Here is a 21,275-nt window from a genome sequence, read left to right on the forward strand (position 1 = left end):
GCTTCTGCCTGCCTGCAGCTGGGAGCCCTTTCCAGGCAGCACATTGTGTCCAGCTGCACTTGCAGCCACCGGCGTCTTGCGCAACGGGCTGCTTTGTGCTTCAGGCCTGCTGGAAGTGAGCTTCCCGGCTCCTCATTATGAGAGGCTTGCCGGGGATGGCAGCCTGGGCTGTCCCGCTCTTCATTGCCGCAGCGGATTCCAGGCACATTCCGTCATCCCTGTTTTTCTGCCTGAGTGGGAATCGGAGAATAAAAGGGACGAGGGCAGGATAAAGGGTGTGCTGGGGAGTGCAAAGGGCAGCACATTCCCCCGCAGCATCACATGAAAGAGGGGGTGAGGGAGGCAGGCGCAGGGATGTTGCTGAAGCCCGCAGCGCATCCTGGGCACCCTTCCCACTCCAGAGAGGTAGCTGAGGAAGGGATGTGGCATGGAGGTGGACAGGAGGAATGGAGGCCAGGGAAGGGTTCAGCATTTGGAGAGAGGCTGGCGACGGCACCTCCCAAGCGCAGCGCCTCCAGAGTGATGGACAGGGTGGCAAGGTGCTGACATGAGCAGGGCAGGAACAAGAGCCCCTGGAAGAGAAAGGGGGCAGAGAGGGGTGGCAAAGGCCCAGAGTGATAAACCCGTGAAACAATCCCCACGGCTTGCCTGAGTTTGGTCACTTTGTATTATGCTGGATTAGGGCTGTTCCTCTTGGTTTTAGTGACATTTTCAAAATACTGTTTTGAGATTTTTGAAGCATTTCTATGGGTTTAAATTGGGTCTCTTTTTGGTTTGTGGGTTGGGAGCCGCTTTTTTGGAAGAGAGGGGAATTACTGAAAAGCAGCGTATAAGTTTATTAAATAATTAAAGATGAAACTAAGCCCCTGTTTTGCGCACCGCCACCCCCAAAGCCACCCTGGGCTGTGTGACTCATCCCCATGCTGATCCTTCGTGCAGCCACTTCCCAACCTGGTGCCCTCCATCATGGAGTCTTGCAAAAGGCACCAGGCTGGGGGAGGCCAGCCTTGTCCAAGTGGAGAATCAAGAGCAGACTTACTGGGTCAGCTGCTTATTGGGTCCACCCAGCCCAAACGGGATTGACAAGGATTATTGTACAAAACACTCTGCAATTTCAAACCCTCCCCCCCTTCTGAGGCAGAGGAATGAATGTGGCCCCCAGGCCTCTTTATTTGGCCCTCAGGACTGTCCCCTGGCCCGGTCCCTCACTCTGCTTGAGGGCTTTTGCATGGCTGGAATGTGTCCTTCAGCTGTGACCATGCCCCTGGCTGGCCGGGATGGAGAGGAGAGGTATGTGTGGCAGCACGTCTGTGTGTGTTTGTGCTGCCTGCACGGCCGGAATGTCCCCCTCCTGTACAAAAGTGAAAGTCGCATCCGGTGCTCTGTCAGTGGTAAGTGTAGCGCAAGGGTCTGGCTGACTGTCCAATGCACAGATCGTCACCTGCAGGGACCTTTCTGGGATTTGCCATTTTGGTTTTAGCCCTCTTCTCTTGCCTCCTGCCACTCCTCCTCTTGGACCTCACACCCCAAACGTGCGCCCACCACCATGCCACTGCCTGCCTCAATGCCTGTCCTGTCACTGTTGTAAATTGGCAGCAGTGTTGTGATGGCGGGGGAGGGGGGAACTCTCATCCTCTCCCAGGAAAACCTCACCAGCACCAGGCATTTGCAGCTCACCCGGCACAGTGAGACCGGCTGTCCAGTTGACCCACCGGTTTGCCCTTGTGCAGCCAGCATCGGCCCCTCTAACACTGCCCTCTCCCTCTCTCTTTCTCTCTGTGCAGGGCTCGTCTCCTCCGAGGTGGTCAGCATCTGTTCCTCCTCCCCATGTAAGAACGGAGGGACCTGCCGGGACTGGGAAGGGGGCTACCGGTGCCTCTGTCCCCAGAGCCCCTTAGCCTTCGTGGGAAGAGACTGTGAGTCCCTGTATGACGCCTGTGCAGGGCACCCCTGTCCACCTGAGTGGATTTGCATCGGGAGCCTTGGAGACCCGAGTTACGCCTGCCACTGCCGGCTGGGCTCGGCTGGTCTCTCCTGCGGCCTCCGAGGCGAGGAGTGCAAAGCCCACCCTTGTCTCCAGCCGCCGTTCCAGTGCGTAGACCTGCCCGATGGATTCAGCTGCCAATGCGAGGGCATGGGCAGCTGCCTGGCAGGGCCTCCCCTGTGCTCCGGCCAGCCCTGCCACAACAACGGCACCTGCGTTGAGAGCCCCAGGGGGTACGCCTGCCACTGCCAACCCGGCCACGGTGGGGCCCGCTGCGAGGAGGATGTGGACGAATGTGCCTCCAGCCCGTGCCAGAACGGGGCCATCTGCCTCGATGGGGCCAACGAATACCGCTGCTTCTGCGTGCCAGGCTTCCAGGGCTACCGCTGCGAGATAGACATAGACGAGTGCGCCTCCCGTCCTTGCCAGCACAACAGCACCTGCCTCAACCAGATGGACCGCTACGCTTGCCAGTGCCTGGCTGGCTACACAGGTACCCTTGGTGGGCAGGGCCAGAGGCAGAAGTGGGCGGAGCACTGAGTGTACCCTTTGTACAGTGGGCGAGTTCCTGCACCCACCACTCTCTCTTCTCCATCTGGGTATGCAGGAGGCGTGCCCAGGGTTCAAGGGGGCGTTCTAGCCAAGCACAGCGCACTCCAGGAGGTTGCGAAGGAGGGCGTTGTGGGCTGTGGGCCTGGGGAAGAGTCCCAATGGCCAGGCAAAGTGGCCTGGAGGGAGGGTGCCTCGCTTTCCAGCTCCTTAACTTCCTTCAGGGTAGAGATGGGTGAGAAATTTGATTCAGTTTGGATTTAAAGCAGAATCTATCACATTTGCACTTTTTGAAACAATATGAGAACTGAAACACAGCCATCCTTCAAAATTTGCCTTCAGTGAGTCAGTGTGGTGTAGTGGTTAAGGTGTTGGACTACGACCTGGGAGACCAGGGTTCGAATCCCCACACAGCCATGAAGCTCACTGGGTGACCTTGGGCCAGTCACTGCCTCTCAGCCTCAGAGGGAGGCAATGGGAAACCCCCTCTGAATACCACTCACCATGAAAACCCTGTTCATAGGGTCGCCATAAGTCGGAATTGACTTGAAGGCAGTACATTTCCATTTTGAATTTTGCAATTCAGTTTGCCAGCCAAACTATGTTTATAGAAATGCGTATTTTGGGGGAAAGTGTGCAAAAGATTATAAAAAAATGAGTGGATATAACATGCAGAAATGCATCGTATGATGGGAAATTGCTTCCAAAAATGTGTACATTATTCAAAGCTGCCTACAAAAATGTGTTCATTAGAAGAAATTTGCCCTAAAATGCTGGAGAATTTTCTTGAGGATTTAACTTTTTAAAAATCACAAATTGCTGCAGAAATATAGAATTTAAAATCGGAAAAATGAGAAATTGAGCGGACTGAAATGGGCAGATCTTCCCATCCCTACTTCAGGGCCATGAGCTGAGGCAGACAGAAGCGTTTATTTGCTGGGCAGGGGGTGGTGACTGATGCCTTCTGGCCACCAGACACAATCTCTTATACATGGGGTGTCAGAACTGTCCAAGGAAAAGGCAGGCTGGACATAGTTTAATGTTGTCATTTTTAAACAATTAGATTAGGAAGTGCCATCATAGGTGGCATGGAGGTGTAAAACTGCCCATCTTCCCTGAAACAGCTCACAAGATGGGTTTGAGTCTGATTAGTCATCCTAGTAGAGGGCAGGACAGCATCCCCCCCCCCGGTCTTATTGGCAAATGATCCTGTCCTTGTTTGGTGGATTTGGGGTGCGTGGCTGTGGTAAATGCAGTGAATAATCTAGGTTGGTTTGGGTGTGGGGAAAGAGCCTTTGGGGGTTGGATTGCTTGGCTTAGAGCGGGTGGACCATTGACAGGCCCAAGTTCAGCACCTGGTACCATCAGGCAGATGCCGGGGTCCCTGGGGAGAGCCTGATCACTGTCTTGAGCTGCCTTTTAAATTAAATTGGTCCCAGGTTCCAGGCTATGGCCTGAAGGCACATGAGGCCAGCCCCCTGCTGAAGCTAAGCAGAGTCAGGCCTGGTCAGTGTCTGGATGGGAGACCGCCTGGGAACCATATGTAAGCCTGCTCCTGCTCGGAGGAAGGGCGGGATATAAATCAAATAATAAATAAATAAAATAAATAAAGCCCCCTTGGGTTTCTATTATGAAAAGAAAGGTGGTGTATAAATGTAATAAATAAATAATTTTGAGGAGAGGGACATGTAGCAACTTCTTGTGTATTATCTTAAAGGAGCCTGCTGGATCAGGCAAATGGCCCATTTAACTGCATACTGTTGTTATAGCAGCCAAGCAGAGAGCATGAGCGCAATAGCATTTTTTAGCTTGCGATTTCCAGCAACTGGCACCCAGAAGCATGCTGCCTACAACCGTGGAGGCACAGCATAGCCAATAGTGGCTAGTAGCCAGATAGCCTAATCCTCCATGAATTTGTCTCATCCTCTTTTAAAACTGTCCACGTTGGTGGCCATCACTGCCTCCTGTGGGGGTGAATTCCACAGCTGAACTCTGCTCTGCATGAAGAAGTCCTTCCTTTTGTCTGTCCTGAATCTTCCAACATTCAGCTTCATTGGATGTCCAGGAGTTCTAGTGGTGTTATGAGAGAGGAAGGAAACCTTTTCTCTGTCTGCTTTCTCCATGCCTAATTTTATACACTTCTGTCATGTTGTCTCTTGTCTTTTCTCTAAATTAAAAAGCCCCAAATGCTAAAAAGCTTTTTCTTGGTTTTGCCCTCCCCCGCAAAAAAAATAAGTTCAATATTCAGCCATCAGTTGAATCTTTTCAGAGCACTGTGGGGCAAAATGATGGATCCACCACAGAAAGACGCCCCCCCACCCGTGTTTTTGTGAGAGTGGCCATCTCTGGACTGACTCAGCTTCTGCAGTATTTGGAGCAAAACGAAGATGGTGGCTGAAAGTTGTTTTGTGCTGGACCACCAAAAAAACCCTCCACAACAATTTAAAGGGTAATTTAAAAAACCCTTTAGGGGGTCAGGGCAGGTGCCAGTGATGAGATCTTGCCATGCGCTCCCTCGGCCTGGTCTGTTGACCCAGTGCTTGGCTGTTGATTGGCCCCGTTGTCAAATTTGATTGGAAGGCACTTCCTGTTTCAGAGTCCCTGTGGCTTTAAAGCAAACTTATGTTGTCCATGAATGGTAGTTCTGGGGTTTTGGGACAGAGAACAGCATGGCTTGTCGGTCATTGAAGGCAGTTGTATCAGAAAGGACACTGCTGTGGGGCAGGGATAGGCAACATGGTGCCCTCCGGATGTTGTTGTTGGACTGCAACTCCAGTCCTCCCTAGCCACTGGCCATGCTGGCTGCTGGAGCTGCTGGGAGTGGCAGCCCACATCTGGAGAGCATCATGTTGGCTACCCCTAGTCTAGAGGACAAATTCCCCCCAATTTGGCACTGGTTAGACCTCATCTTGAGTACTGCATCCCGTTCTGGACACTGAATTTTAAGAAGGATGGAGACAAACTGGAACAGGTTCAGAGGAGGGCAACAAGGATGATCAGAGGACTGGAAACAAAGCCCTGTGAGGAGAGACTGAAAGAAGTGGGTATGTTGGGCCTTAAGAAGAGGAGGGGAGCTATGATTGCACTCTTCAAGTACTTGAAAGGTTGTCTCACAGAGGAGGGCCAGGATCTCTTCCTGATTATCCCAGAGTACAGGACACGGAATAATGAGCTCAAGTTGCAGGAAGCCAGATTTCGACTGGACATCAGGAAAAACTTCATAATTGTTAGAGCGGTATGACAGTGGAACCAATAACCTAGAGAGTGGTGGGCTCTCCAACCCTGGAGGCATTCAAGAGGCAGCTGGACAGCCATTTGTCAGGGATGCTATAATTTGGATTCCTGCATTTGAGCAGGGGGGTGGACTGGATGGCCTTACAGGCACCTTCCAACGCTATGATTCTAATTTTAAGCCAGCTGGTGTCTCTAGGATGGACAGTTCCGGGGCTCCCAATTTCCCTCCCCAACCTTTGCTGAGCCCAGAGATTTATCTGCATATGGCCATCTGGTTTGGCACTGATTCAGTCTCCACCTGCCAGCTCTCTGCTGAAGCAGCACCCACAAGGGTCTTTCACATGGTCCGCGTGCATGCACACACACACACACCCCGCCCTCCCTGGTATCAAGATGGAATTCAACCTCTTGTGCAGCCGCCCCCTCCTGGTACCAGCCGGCACCCAGGCGCTGGCCTTGCACTTCCCTGGGAGTGAACAACAGGCCGCACAGGAGTTACATTGCTGCAAAAGAATGTCAGGGTGACTGGCGGAAGGGGTGGGGGCGGGCGAATGAGGGGTGGGGGCTGTAACATCAGCTTGCCCCTTCGGTGGTTCTGAGTGTTGTGTGGGAGGCGAGTCTTTTCCAGGCAGCGGAATGTCTCCTCCGGAGCCCAAGCAAACGAGAGAAAGAGAGAAAATTAAAAAAATGTACTACAATTTATCTTTTTTTCACTCCCCGCTGGGAGGTTCCAGGTTTCCTTTATTCTTTCTTTCTACCCCTCCCAAATCTCAGGATGAGTCTCAGGGCCATGGCTTGAAAATGAAGGTATAGTCTGTTGGCAAACACAATGAATGCTACAAAAAAAATAGGGGAAGAAAAAACTGCCCTCTCTCAGCCAGCCACATGGGATGATCTGGAGGCAATGTGCACATGGACCTTATGCCAGTCTTTCCCAACCTGGTGCCCTGCAGATGTTTTGGGCCGCAATTCCCATCAGCTCTCAGCCAGCACAGGCGTATGATTGTGGGGCTGAAGGGATCTGTAGCCCAAAGGTTCTGGAGGGCACCCCAGGGTGGGGAAGGCTCCCTTCGACCCAAAGATGCCAAGGCTGCACTTTTTGTCAAACCTCCAAGGGCGGGGAGTATTCTACAAGAATGCTTCTCAGTGTCCTTGGACACGTAAAAGATTTTTAAACGGTTGTATCTGTCTGCTTCAAATACCTGAAGGGCTGTTATAAAGAAGGGGGCAAAGGCATGTTTTCTGGCCCCAGGAGACAGGGCTGCATCCGGGCTTATTTGCGAGGGGTTACGGTGTGTGTGTGCGTGGGCACGCAGCTCCTATTTTAGCTATTTTTAATGACTTACAATCCTGTTTTGTGGAGTTCATTGTATTTATGAATGCGATTTTTGTTCATAATGTTTGTGTTTAAGACTTTATTTTTCTGTTAATTATGCTGTGTTGAATGTGTCTTTTATATTCGACCTTTATTGGCCACATTTTCTTTTAATATTTTGTGATGTTTGGTTTGATGCTTTAATCTAGGTCGTAAACCGCTATCAGATCCCTCCCCCAGATAGAAAGCAGTATACAAATGACTTAAACAAAGAAACAAACCAAAATAGCTGCAGGAAGGCTGATTTTGCTTGAATATTAGGAGATACTTCTCATTGACAAGGCCAGTTTGGCAGGGGAACCAGTTGCCATGGGGCACGGGCCTCGCCCTCGCTGGAGGTCTCAGGCTGGAGCTGGGCAGTCGTTCACTAGGGATCTCCCAGCTCTTGATTTCTTGCATTAGACGCAGGTGCATGTATTAGATGGCCTACAAGTCACCCTTTATCTTATACGAGTCTGTGGCCAAATTTTGCACCTGTAATGAGGATGGCAAGTGTGTGTGTGTGTGAGAGAGAGAGAGAGAGCACTTGAGGGCATGTTGCCTTGGGTAGCTCTGGTGCTGCTTTTGACCATTGTGTAGTTAGGGCTGCATTGTGAGGACAAAATCTCAGATGATGCAATGTGCTGTTTGAATGGGAGGCAAATAGCATTTTGAAATAAATACATTGGAAATATCCAAGCCTGCAAGCTTAAATTTGGTTGAAATCTACCTTGATCTGGAAATGATCAGAGAATGGACCCCTTCTGAGGTTCACCTCATCCTTGGTAGCTGGAGCCTTGTGTTGCGTGTCAACTGCTGGCCCCCGCCTCCCCCTCATTCATCCAGGGTCCACATGCCACTCAGTCGTTCCTCGCCCGTCCCCACGATAAGCATGGTTGCGGTCATGGATCTGGGGTGGGCAGGGGCTGAGCATTCTTTGGCAGGATGGGATGGGATGCAAGAAAGTTTGCTGAATGCTTGACAGCTCTTGATCCACCAGATTAAAGGCCCTGCATTCCTTGTGGATTAGCACAGCCCTGACTGCCACGAAGCAGAACTCTGCCAGAAACTGGGATTAGCGGGATTGGCAGGTGCCAGTCCAGAGATGTATGCTCTGGGCTGATGCTAAAACCACAGCAGCTCAGGAGGCCAGAGAGAGAGAGAACGAGAGTGCGAAAGGCTAGCATCCAAATGGCCTTTCCCTGTCTGCAAGCAGAGCAAAGTTGCCTGTTTCTGTGCTGCCAATTCCCGTGCCAACAAGTGGTGCAGATGGTGGCCTTGGTGCTAACGTCCCCCTGCTTGAGTTGACGAGGTCTGGGGAAACATCCAGGTGGTTGCTGTCTTGCAGGGGATCACCAGAAACCCCTGTTCACCCAAGCATTTCACTGATTACCCGTATTAGTTTGGTGTACTTGTTTGGCCCACTGGGGAGATGAGAAACGGTGTTGTATTATTTTGTTGCTTTCTGGTTTTATTCTTCATTGTATAATTTCCTCTGTTGCACACCGCTTTCATATTCTTAAAGAACCAGTGGTATATAGGTGCTTTAAAGTAAACAACACATTTATTTATTTGGGTTTTATCCTGCTTTTTTCAGGAAAATGTGGCAAATTGCAAAGGGCCAAACATCAGTATATAAACTAAGTAACGCGCAGTGAGCGATATATAAAGAGTGTGAATTAAAACACCCAATAAACTTCAGATAACCAGCTCCTGAAATGAGTTGGCCTAATACCTGCGTACAACACTACTATAAGCAAAGGCATGATGCAATTCTGGAGCCCAACTAAAACTGTTCCATAAATGCAGCAAAGACTCGGTGTGTCTTCAGAGCCCCCTTTGAGATGGGGCTTGGGTCATCTCAAGTGGAATAGTCTACCCTGGGAGTTTATAGTGCGGCGCCATTCCTGCAGGCCGTACATCCCTCGTGGCACCGAAGAGAGGGGGCGAGCCGCAGATCTCTCCTCAGGCCTCCAAGATTTGTGGCCTGGGTGTGTGTCAGGCGATGTGCTGCCCTCAAAGGCCTTGGGGATGCAGCTCCCTGAATTTCACTCCTGCTACAAGCAGGGCAAGTTGCCATCTCTTAGGCTCAGCTCCCCATCTTTGAACCTGGAAATAATTATGTAATGTTGAGCTGGTTTGGTGTGGTCCAGGGAAGGGGCTGTAGGGCTCGAATCTGGGAAAAGGTCGTAGCCCAGCGGTAGAACTCAGTGGCAGATCATCTGCTTTGCATGCAGACAGATTCAGTCCCTGGCCGCATCTCAAGGAAGGGCCAGGATGGCAAAGGACTCCTGTCTGAAACCCTGGAGAGCTGGAGGGACCAGCTTCCTAGGTTTCTCAGACTTAGTGGGTGAATTTGAGTCCCACTCCTGCCATGGCCCTTGGGCATGCCCCACAATCTCAGCCTCTGTTCCCTATCTGTAAAATGGGAACAACAGTAAGCCGGACTGTTTGGAGAATGCAGGAGAGATCGGAAGCACTTTGCCATTGAAGAGTGTTGCACATAAGTACTTGCATTAGCTAATCATTCTCTCTCTCTCTTAACGAAGGAGTGAACTGTGAGGTGGAGATAGATGAATGTGAATCCGGCCCTTGCTGGAATGGCGGCACCTGCAGGGACCACGTGGGGTTCTTCGCCTGTGCCTGCATGCCAGGGTACGAGGGGATCCGGTGTGAGATAGATGTCAATGAGTGCCAGAGCCAGCCATGTCTCAATGGAGGGATGTGCCACGACCTTGTCAACAGGTGAGTGGCTCTAGGTTTACCCAACAGGATGTGAGACGACTCCCATTATTTTCCTCCCTGCCCCCGTTTATATACCATCATTTCCATGGATACATTTGTGATCGAAACGGTTCACCGCCAGTAAACAGTCTGAATTCAATGGTACAATATTGTTAACATGACGCTAACAATTCAACAATTAATTTAAAATATATGAAAAGAAAATTGAGCATAGAGCTTACCAAATGACTGGGTTCGATATAAGGCAGCTTCCTGTTTAATTCAACTCATGCAGAACCATGAGGACTGGAATCTTATTTTATTTTTCGATGGAAGACAATAGCTCAATGGTCGAGCACCTGCTTTGTGCCCAAAAGGGCCGCGGTTCAACCCCTGGCATCTCCAGGTAGGGCCGAGGAAGACTGCTGCCTCAAATCAGTATAGATCGTTCTGAGCTATGGCCCCATTCATCTGACTATGTTCCAGTTTAGCAGCACCCGCCCTTTTTTGTGTGTAGACCAAAAAGCCTCCCTCATGAAGGTTTCCACAGCTGGAGGGAGAGCCTTGTCAGGTGGAAGCCACTATCCCCTGAAGGGGAAACAATGTTTCCTTCTCCCATCCGAATTCCTGGTTTTCTTTCCAAGAGATCTCAATATTTCTGGCTTGTGCACATACTGAATTACTTGCCTTAACTACTTTTGCTGCAGAAGATGCTGGCAAGAGAGACACGCTGGGGGGCATTCTTATTTTCCACATAACAAAGCAGAAGAACTTTCTCAAGCAGAGGACCCAGATGAGGAATGCATCGATATATGCTCATTCCAATCTTTTTTGGGGAGGATGCGGGGGAGAGAGTCCCGTTGCTTTCATAATCAAAACAACACACACACAACCGAGAAGGAGGGAGGGGTCGGCAGATGCAGGGGAATCCTGAGGTTTGCAGAAGTACAGAGAATATTGGGGATATCACCTAAAGGGATGGTGATGATACTACTCTAAATAGCCCAATAGTGGCTGAGTGCATTCAGTGGTCGTGGAATATTGTGTTGTGGGGGGAGAGGGGAGAAACTGGTTAGGAGAGGACTGGAAGGGAGTGTCGGGAAAAGCAACACTCCATGCTGCAACATTTTGTTGCAAATGGGGAGGGGAGAAATTCAATTCAGCTTGCATTTAAAGGCTGATTTGCACTTCCTGACACAATATGCAAAGTGAAGAGCCATCTTTTCCAGTTTGCAGCTCTCCAGCCGGGTCGTGTGTATAGAAATGTATATACTAGAGCAAAATGTATGCATTATTATTATTATTATTATTATTATTATCCCGCTGTTCCTCCAGCAGGAGGCCAGGGCTGCAAACAAAAGCACTGAAAACACTATAAAACATCATAAAAACAGACTTTAAAAGACATTAAAACAAAACAAGATATGATAGCACTCTTCAAGTACATGAAAGGTTGCCACACAGAGGAGGATCAGGATCTCTTCTCCACCGTCCCAGAGTGCAGGACACGGAATAATGGGCTCAAGTTGCAGGAAGCCAGATTTCAACTGAACATCAGGAAAAACTTCCTGTTAGAGCCATACGACAATGGAACCAATGACCTAGAGAGGTAGTGGGCTCTCCGACACTGGAGGCATTCAAGAGGCAGCTGGACAGCCATCTGTCGGGGATGCTTTGATTTGGATTCCTGCATTGAGCAGGGGGTTGGACTGGATGGCCTTGTAGGCCCCTTCCAACTCTACTATTCTATGATCCTATGATTCTATGAAAACATTTTTAATTAAAAAAAAAAGCTTTCCAGACATCTTAAAAAAATTATAAACATTGTTTTAAAAAAGGTTTAAAAACATACTAAAAAGCAATTCTTGTACAATAGTACAATATGCATGTACTACTGAAAATAATATACAAAAATGCATTACGTAAAAATGTGCATATTAGACAAATATTGCATATAAAATGTGTAGGAGACATTTGAACTAAAATGCTGATGAATTTTCATGAAGCCTTTTTAAAAAAAACTGATGGGAAAATGTGGAGAACTGAATTTAAAATTGGAAAAAATAAAAGATGGAGACAAAAAATAAAGACAGAGAGATTTGCCCCCCTCTAGTTGCAAGTCCCACTAGCTTGGTTCTAACCACCTCTTGGACCACAAGCATTTACCCATCGTGGCTTCTTACGAAACTGAAATGTGTCATCGCAGGATGTAGATGACAATTCCTGAGGAGGGTTTCCATGGGGAAGCCGTGGGGCTGGGGGTGACGAAGGCTACCTCCCAATGAGTCATCTCTCTGTGTGGCTATTCCTCCTTAGCTACCAGTGTCACTGTCACAACACTGGCTTTGAAGGGCAGCATTGTGAGCTGGAGATCTTGGAGTGTGCCTCCCAACCTTGCCAGAACGGCGGGACCTGCCTGGAAGGCATTGGACGCTACAGCTGTGAGTGTTGGCCAGGTAGGTGACATCCTTGCAGTGCTCTCCTTTAGTCCAATAGCCACCTTTTTGCCAAAAAGGGAAGCCAGTGTAAGGTTCTGCATGGCTTTCAGCCCAGTAGCAAACTCGTATTGTGAGATTCTGATTGTCTGCCTTCAGGCTCAACTCCCTTTGCAAAAGCTTTCCCAGGCTCTGTTGCATTTATAAGTCCAGTTCATTATCCTAATCTCTTCCTAGAAGTCAGCTTGAAGCCATCACATAATAGACTTGTAGGCCTGGGCACTGAGTCCTGAATAGTGATTGCAGGGGGTGGGGTGGGCAGAATTTGGTTTTGTTTGCATTAGTGTGAACTTCTCAAAACAGAATGCTAAGCGAAACACAGCTCTCCTTTGAAAGTTGCTCTTCTCCAAAGTTAGTGATACAGTTCTCCAACCCAAAAAAATGTGTTTATTATTGTGGATAAAAATATTAGTGAAAATTAACATACAAAAATACATTGTCTTAGGATGATTGATTGCAAATATATGTATAATAGGAAAAATGCATGCTGACAAATTCTGGGAGGACTTTAACAATTTTTAAAAAAACGTTAAAAAACATTTTTAAAAAGTTGCACACTGATGCAGAAAACACTGGAAAAACGGGAAACTAACACACAGCCAGGTTCATCCATTCCGAGTGCTGCACGTGCAGCTTCTAAGCAGCAGAATTCCTTCCGCAACACAGGCAGGGCTGACCCTTCCCAGTTCATGGTGTATAATGCCACGCAGCTGCCTCCAGTGGTGTATATGTAATACAGACTTTGATCTGTTCAAGCTTTATCCAGGGATCCCTGGGCAGTGTAGTGTTGGGATGGGAAGAAACTATGGATCAGAGAGACAGAGAGGGAATTCTCGGCACACACATGAAATCACAACCCCACAACTCTTTGAGGAAAGCCGCACTGAAAGAACTGGTTATGGGGACAAATCCATAATTGGGAGATTGGAGCCAGCCGGTCGTAAGGTGAGGCTTTCCAGACATCTCTGGGTTCAGGGCCAGCTTGTGATGGAGTTTGGTTCTGCTGGTAGCCAGCCAGACCTGTCCGTCAGTCCCCCACCCCTGGCTCCAAAGCAAAAGAACCTTGAGAGGAAGAACGTGCTGGAGATGGAAGACGCCTGCCTTACCTCTCCTGAGGCATAAATGAGGCTCCTGAGAGTGGGGTGCTTGGGATAAGGGGTTCTCATCTAGCCCATTGGTTTGTGCAAAATGAGGCACATGTCCGCTCACTTAGGTCCCCTTCCTTTTGTTTTCTGCCTCCAGGATATGTGGGGGAACACTGTGCAGAAGATGTGGATGAGTGTGCCATGGCGCCCTGCCTCAATGGCGGCCAGTGCTTTGAACGGTCCAATAAGAGCTACTATGGGGAGCACATAGACTTTCCAGCGCTGTTCAGCTACCAGGAGGCTGCAGGGTTCATTTGCAGGTGCCAGCCAGGCTTTGGCGGTGAGTAATATGGTAGAGCCAAGTGGAGCACAGTCTTCTGTCTGGACCAGGGCTGTGGAGTCGGAGTCAGAAGCAATTTTGGGTGGAGTCGGAGTCGGTAGAAATGTACTGACTCCGACTCCAGCTTCAAAATAAATTTTGATTGACAAATTTTTTAAAATATAAATTCAAAATGTCAAAGAAGCTTCCCATGAGGTCAGCTGTAGTTGAGCATTTCACCATAACTCAAGATGGAAAACATTTTGTGTGTCGGTGTATGACACAGGACCCAGATGAAGACAAATGCTGTGATGCCAAGATCAGCGCATATTCAGGCAGCTATAAAAAAGCTCCTATGAGAGTTTTCAATTTAAAAAGACACTTACAGCCCTTTCCAGGGCTGCAGAGTTGGAAGCAATTTGGGGTGGAGTCGGAGTCAGAGTCAGACAGTAGAAAAATAGAGGAGTCGGAGTTGGAGTTGAAGGTTTGGCGTACCACGACTCCACAGCCCTGGTCTGTACACTCCAGAGGAGAGGCTTGATCAAAGAGAAACATGCAGGAAGGACATTGCTTATGATACAGCCTGGGGCTCTGAGTGTGCATCATTTTGCTTTGCCCTTTTAATTTAATGAAATCCAGTAATCCACAATGCTATGTCATAACTGAAACAAAAGGTTCACTAATATAGTATTTACCAAACATCCAAAAATAGACTAGTCAAAGGCCCAGTCTGCACTATACGTTTAAAGTGTTATCACACCACTCTAAACAGTCATGGCTTCCCCCAGAGAATCCTGGGAACTGTTGTTTAAGGATGCTGAGAGTTTTATTGGGTCTGTTTTCTAGGTTAATGCTTGGCTTTTATTGTAAATAAATAATGCATTGTTCTTTTTTCTCCCGATTGTATGTAGCGCTGTATGCTCTTAAAGTTTTGTAAGTCACTTGAAGACTTCCTAAGTGGCAAGCAACTCACAAATTGAATAAATTATAATAGTTAATTATAATTATTCAGTCTGCTTCTGTGTTGGAATTGCTTTTTAATACGTTTTTAACCCTTTTTAAAAAAACAATGTTTAACCCTTTTTTAAGGTATCTTCAAAGCTTTTAAAAATGTTTTTAAAGTTGTTTGTTTTAATGTATTCTAAAGTTTGTTTTTATGATGTTTTAAAGTGTTTTTAGTGCTTTTGTTTGCCACCCTGGGCTCCTCCTGGGAGGAAGGGCGGGATATAAATTAAATAATAAATGAATAAATAAATAAATAATAAAGCAAAACATATACGAGGTGACTCTAAAAATAGTTGACCAGATTCGTGATCAGTGAAGCTTAACTGAATCATCCCTAATTTGCCAAAATATCAAGAAAAGCGTGGAAGGTCTAACATGATTTATTTTTGACCCCTTTGCAGGAGAGACCTGCTCCCTTGACATTGACGAATGCGAGTCCCAACCATGCCAGAACGGAGGGAGCTGTGTGGATCTAGTGAATGGCTATCAGTGTCACTGCCTGCCGGGATACTCAGGTAAGGGTGAGAATGGAGGGCCTGTGACGATGGCAGGTAAGCAGCAGCGTAAGATCCTGAGGTACCCCATGCCTGGGATCTTTTGGGGAGGTGGGTTTGTTGTGCAAGACCTCCAAATCAGCTTTGATTGCTCATCTTGAAGTTGGCAGGATGTGACTGAATCCCGCCTCGAAACAGAGACAGTCCGGAAGCGCCCAGGGTTAGTTCCGAAGCCTGGATGCTGTTGAAACTTTGAGGTGGCCATTGTGGGATACTTTGCACAACTAAAGTTTGCATGATGTCTGTGAACTTTATCTTTGGTGGTACTAGAAGGAGGCACTGCAAAACCTTGTCTCCTCTCTGTGGTCCTCCTTTGGGACAGGAGTATGTGTGTGTGTGTGGGGGGGGCTGCTATCTCTTCCAGGCCTTTCAGTGGAATTCTTGGGGTGTCTCCAATGTGCCTAGATAAGCTACTACATAGTAAAAAAAATAAAAATAAAGCATTTTGTGTTCAAACCAGAGGGCAGCAAGTGGCATGTTTTGGCTCAAAGGCGCCAGGGGGCAGCGAAAGCTAGCTACATCCTTCCTTGCACTTTCCTCAGGCACCAAGCCTTTCTCTCCCCCCCCCCCCGGCCTCCCCTTCCATCTCTATCTACCTTTCCACACTCAACGCAGGCAAGATTTAGTTCTAAGGTGTCTCCATCCATCTCTGTCCTGGGCAAGCCATTCATCATTGGATTTCTGGATTGAGCAGGGGTTGGACTTGACACCCTTGCAGGCTCCTTCCAGTTCTACTATTCCGTGATCATCACCAACCAAAATCGCTTTCACCTAACTACTTTCATGGGATCCTCCAGCTAGTTTTGCAGCTCCTTCTGTCCTGGTGGTTTCTATAACATGTTGCGAGGCTGCCATCTTGTGGCAGGAAGAGAAATCTGAAAGTCTGAGAAGACCTGGTTGGTCGTTTTGATAAGGAAGCAGCAACTCCTTCTCTTCCAGGCACGCTTGGAGCTGAAGCCCTGCTCAGTCCTGGAATGTGCCGAGTAGCGAAAACAAAGAGAGGAGTTCTGACCACATGCAGGACACATTCCTACCCTTGACACTGAGTAATCATAGCCTCTCCTCACTCTTCAGCAAACTTGAAGTTCAGACTTACAACAGAATGTTGCAGTGTAGAGTGCTCCTACCCAGCCACCTGTGCCCTCTTCCAGGATACTCCATTCCATCCCTCTCTATCCCCCCCCCAACAACAGAGGCTCCATATTACATGCCAACTAAGCATGCTTAGTTCTCATTAGGCTGCTTTTCCCCTGGGATTCCTCCAAGTCTGCTGGAGCCCTCCCCATCCTCCCGTGCAGGGGTGGTGTTTGGCTACAGAGTGGCCGGCGCTCAGAGAATGATTTTGCTGCTTGCCTTCTCTAAAGAGTACTTTTACTGTCAGATTGGGTGCAGGTGGAGATGTGGCCGGGAGGAGAGCTTGTTTTGTGAGGTTACTCTCTGAACAGGGGAGGAAACGCTATGAAAATATGGCTCATAGTCTTGCATGTGTTTTGAAAATGTTTTTAGCAAACTCAGTCCACATCCTGTTCCACTGACGTGTGGTCACAGGAGACTAAAGGACTTGCGAGCGATGGCAGAAATAGGATTTTTCCTTCTTGCAGAGAGATGAGCGTGCGTAGACCTGGTGTGCAGAGCAGGCAATGGCCACACGTGGCCTGGAACTTATCACTGGTGGTGGTGGTGAGTGCTGTCAGTCAATATACCTCAAGTGGCAGGTTTTTTAAAGAAAGGTTTATACCATTTAGGCATTCAGTTAATTTGAACACTTTCATCCAAGAAGGGAATGGTGGATGGGCCAGGATGTGACGAATGGAGTTGGGCATAACAGTCTTTAAGAATCAGGAAGAACAAAACAGGCCATTCTTTTTAATGGCCCAAACTTTGCAAAATGGTAAGGGAGCAAAACCGTGTGCGTGTGTGTGAGTGAGTGACATACCTGTTTTTATGTGCATGCGCACACGCATATAGCAACATTGCTTCAGGTGGTGGTGGGTTCTTCACAATATATTGAGCATTGATGTAGAAAACGTACCAGCCAGCAAGGTGTTTGTGGAAAAAATGTAGCCTGGCATCAGAAATAACAGTATTGTGAAGCTGGTGGGGGGAACACTTCCGCCTCCTAGGACACTCTGTCATTGACCTGAGTGAGGTCACGTGTCCATGAACAAAGGAACTTCAAAAGGAGACTGTTAAATTACAGTACGTCGAGAGTTTCACAGCTATCACTTGTAGACTGAATCAGCACAATAGATTTTTTATTCCCACTACATGTGTCAATTGACTTCCCAATGCCAGGATGTCTGTATTATCAACAATTGTTTTTTATGAATGGTCACTAGAAAAGACAATAATGCTGGGAAAAACAGAAGGGAGTAGAAAAAGAGGAAGGCCAAACAAGAGATGGATTGATTCCATAAAGGAAGCCACAGACCTGAACTTACAAGATCTGAACAGGGTGGTGCATGACAGATGCTCTTGGTGGTCACTGATTCAGAGGGTCGCCATAAGTCATAATCGACTTGAAGGCACATAACAACAAAACACTGTTAATAAGCTGATGATCACAATCTGCATTTTATTTGCATTTCATTTCTTTCTGACCTCCCTGTTTACTTCCCTCACCCCAACCATGTATATACGCAGCTGCAGCTCAAAATGACACTTATTTATTTATTTATTTATTTATTTATTTACTTCATGCGTCTTGTGCCAGAATAACATTGTTAGTCTTTAGGGTGCCACAAGATTCTCTATAACCTTGACAAGGAGGATGGACTGATTGGTGAAGGAGACGGCTGTCAGCAGCATGATGTACTGACTCCAGGATCAGCTGTTCTGGGAAATGACAGCAGGAGAGGCCCTCAGGTTCTGCTTGTGGGCACCTGGTTGGTTACTGTGGAACACAGGATGCTGGACTATATGGGCCCCCTTTGGCTGCCTGATCCAGCTGCTGGGCTGTTCTGACGACTCGTGGGGAGCTCTGGTGCATCGTGCCTGTGACCACTGGCCACTTCCTCTCTGGCTTCTGGGATTACCCCACAACTTTGTAGTTGCAAGAGCTAGGAAGAAACAGGGAGGTGGTTTTCTAGCAGCAAGGATACTTCCAGACAGGTGTTTATTCTGGGTTCAGTGCTGCCCATGCATGCACTGGGCTTTTTTTTGGCAGCAGGTTCAGAGGAGGGCAACAAGGATGATCGGGGGACTGGAAACAAAGCCCTGTGAGGAGAGACTGAAAGAACTGAGCATGTTTAGCCCGGAGAAGAGAAGACTGAGGGGAGATGTGATAGCACTCTTCAAGTACTTGAAAGGTTGCCACAGAGAGGAGGGCCAGGATCTCTTCTCGATCGTCCCAGAGTGCAGGACACGGAATAATGGGCTCAAGACAAAGGAAGCCAGATTTCGACTGGACATCAGGAAAAAGTTTCCAACTGTTAGAGCGGTATGACAATGGGAGTATTGACCTAGGGAGGAGGTGGGCTCTCCAACACTGGAGGCCTGCAGGAGGCAGCTGGACAGCCAACTATTGGGGATGCTTTAATTTGGATTCCTGCATTGAGCAGGGGGTTGGACTTGATAGCCTTATAGACCCCTTCCAACTCTACTGTTCTATGATTCTATGAAGATCATCACCATCAAAATCCCAGCCTGTTTTTCCCCTCACCCCATATTCAATCTGGATTTGCCATTTCCATGGAAAATCCAACTAAGTTCAAACAACCTGTTGCCAATGACCGATTTGCAATATTAAGTTCCCTTCTGGAAGCACTCTGGATCAGCCTTCGCCAACTTGGTGCCCTCCAGAGGTTGTGGACTGCAGCTCCCATCATACAGCTATGCTGGCTACAGTCCAAAACCTCTAGAAGGCATTAGGGCATTAGACTGCATTCCAGCTGAATGCAAAGGTCCTCGCGGTGCCCGAGTTCCACACCTAAACGCAGCTTTTGCAATCACAAAGCAAGCCCATTCCTGGGCTGCTGGGCAAAAATACCAAATAATGGATATGGGCATTAAATAAAAAAGGTCAAAAAAAAAAAAAAGAAGAGAAGACTTGTCCAGTCTATGTTAATTGTAGGGGAAGTGAGATTGCTCCCTTGCAGTAGGTTTGCTGTCCCAGGAGTTTGCCAACTTGGACTGCTTATTCCCAGTTTATAATTTTAATCCATGGCATGATTTTGCCATTGCATGTGGGTTTTTTGGGGTGGTGGTGGTGAGGATCAGAGGCTGGTGGCTGCTCTTGTTTGAGTGATGGAGCCCGTTGCCTTGCGTGGGATGGGATAGCAGGTGTGGGTGGGGCTTGGCTGCTAGCACATTCTGGCTGCAAACACATTCTGCATCTCTGCAAGCTCAACGTGAAGCGGGAGAGTTTCTGGAGGAGCAAAGCTGACAGGGAAATAATAGCTATTAATCTCTCCTCCTTCGCCAGTTAATCCCTGTCTGGCCCTGCTGGGTAAACAGCTTATTACTTCACATTAGGATCACAGAGCAACTCTGCCAGGCTTCCTACAAGGTCCCTGTGATGCATTTCTGTGGCAGCTCTGCTCTGCCTTAAACTGTATTTCTTCTTTAAATTATTTTTTTAAAAGGAGCTCCTGTGATGACTGGCTGCTGCCAGTCTGATCTGGGCGGACCCCTTCCCTTGCGATGTCCTTGCCCTGTCCTCAGCAACTCAGGGAGGGCTGAGGTAAGGGACGGAATCAGCAGCAGCGATGGTTTGCCGGCCTGTCAACAGCTCTACCCTGCCTATATTGGGAACGGACGTCTGCCATTTGGGGGGGGGGACGCCTCTTCAGCATGAGCCTTGCCAGAATGTCAAGGGGCCAGTTCAGAGGTCTGGAAGGAGGGAGGAAGGGTGGAGACGTACCAAAACCCGCATCCTTGAGATCCCGAGTTCCTGGTTCCCTCGTTTGTCTGTTGAGAGGTCTGCACTCCTGCTGGTTCCTTGGATCCAAAATATGGCGTCTTCAGAGCATGCAGCTTGGCTCACTTGTTCGAGTCACCTGGAGCTGCTGTTCTTTTTGCCTGCGGCTTGCGGTGCTCTGGATGGCTCAGCCTGGTCTGGGAGGGACCAGATTAGTCCTCTTGTGTTAGGGCCGCAGTGGGGGTACCGTCAGCCTGTGGGGCTAATGGGGCTCACCAGGCCACTGGGACCAAGCCGTGCCTACATGTCCTATGTGCGATGTCAAATATTTATTTTATTTTATTTGTTCATTAAATTTATATCCAGTCCTTCCTCCCAGAAGGAGCCCAGGGCAGCACACAAAAATGCTAAAAACCACTCTAAAACGCCTTGAAAACAAGACTTTAAAACATATTAAAACAAAACATCTTTAAAAACACATTAAAACAAAGTATCTTTAAAAACAACTTTAAAAAAAACCCCTTTAAAAACATCTTAAAAAGCAATTCTAACCCAGGTGCAGACTGGGATAAGGTCTTTACTGAAAAGGCTTGTTGAAAGAGGGAGGTCTTCAGTAGTATATAAAGGGCAAAGGTGAAGACACAGCAGGCCTGCATGGAAAGTTGCAGGCAGCCAGGGAGGTTTAGAGCAGAGATGGATTTGGTCTTGCCTGCGGTAGAACCCCTGGCTCTGAACTGGCTGCCTTCCCCTCCAATCAGCTGATTGGCTGCAAAGCTTCCTTTACAAGCGCCAACATCCCAGTCTGCATCTGTGTTGGAATTGCTTTTAATACATTTTTAAAGCTTTTTTTTTAAAGCTTTTTAAAAAGATCTTTTTAAAGATGTTTTGTTTTATTATGTTTTTAAGGATGTTTTGTTTTAATATATTTTAAAGTCTCTTCTTCTGATGTTTTAGGGTGTTTTTAGTGCTTTTGTTTGCCACCCTGGGCTCCTACTGGGAGGAAGGGCGGGATATACATCAAATAATAAATACATAATAAATAAGCAAACATCCCGCTGTTTGGCAGGGCTTGCAAAGCCTGGGGCTCGCCCTTGCATGGCTCTGTGGTCCCTTT

At 48.0% G+C, this 21,275-nt stretch overlaps 1 protein-coding gene across 1 annotated transcript in view; it reads left to right on the forward strand.

Annotated features, from left to right (window-relative positions):
- CRB2 (crumbs cell polarity complex component 2) overlaps window positions 1-21,275 on the forward strand; it is a 69,005-nt gene that overhangs the window by 18,840 nt on the left and 28,890 nt on the right. The window contains exons 2-6 of the mRNA XM_061603955.1: window positions 1,785-2,477; window positions 9,671-9,866; window positions 12,162-12,301; window positions 13,583-13,765; window positions 15,151-15,264. Of these exons, the coding sequence (XP_061459939.1) occupies window positions 1,785-2,477; window positions 9,671-9,866; window positions 12,162-12,301; window positions 13,583-13,765; window positions 15,151-15,264 (1,326 nt within the window). The remainder of the gene's footprint in view (window positions 1-1,784; window positions 2,478-9,670; window positions 9,867-12,161; window positions 12,302-13,582; window positions 13,766-15,150; window positions 15,265-21,275) is intronic.

This window comes from Rhineura floridana, chromosome 20 (assembly GCF_030035675.1).
Source record: "Rhineura floridana isolate rRhiFlo1 chromosome 20, rRhiFlo1.hap2, whole genome shotgun sequence".
Taxonomy (NCBI): Eukaryota; Metazoa; Chordata; class Lepidosauria; order Squamata; family Rhineuridae; genus Rhineura; species Rhineura floridana.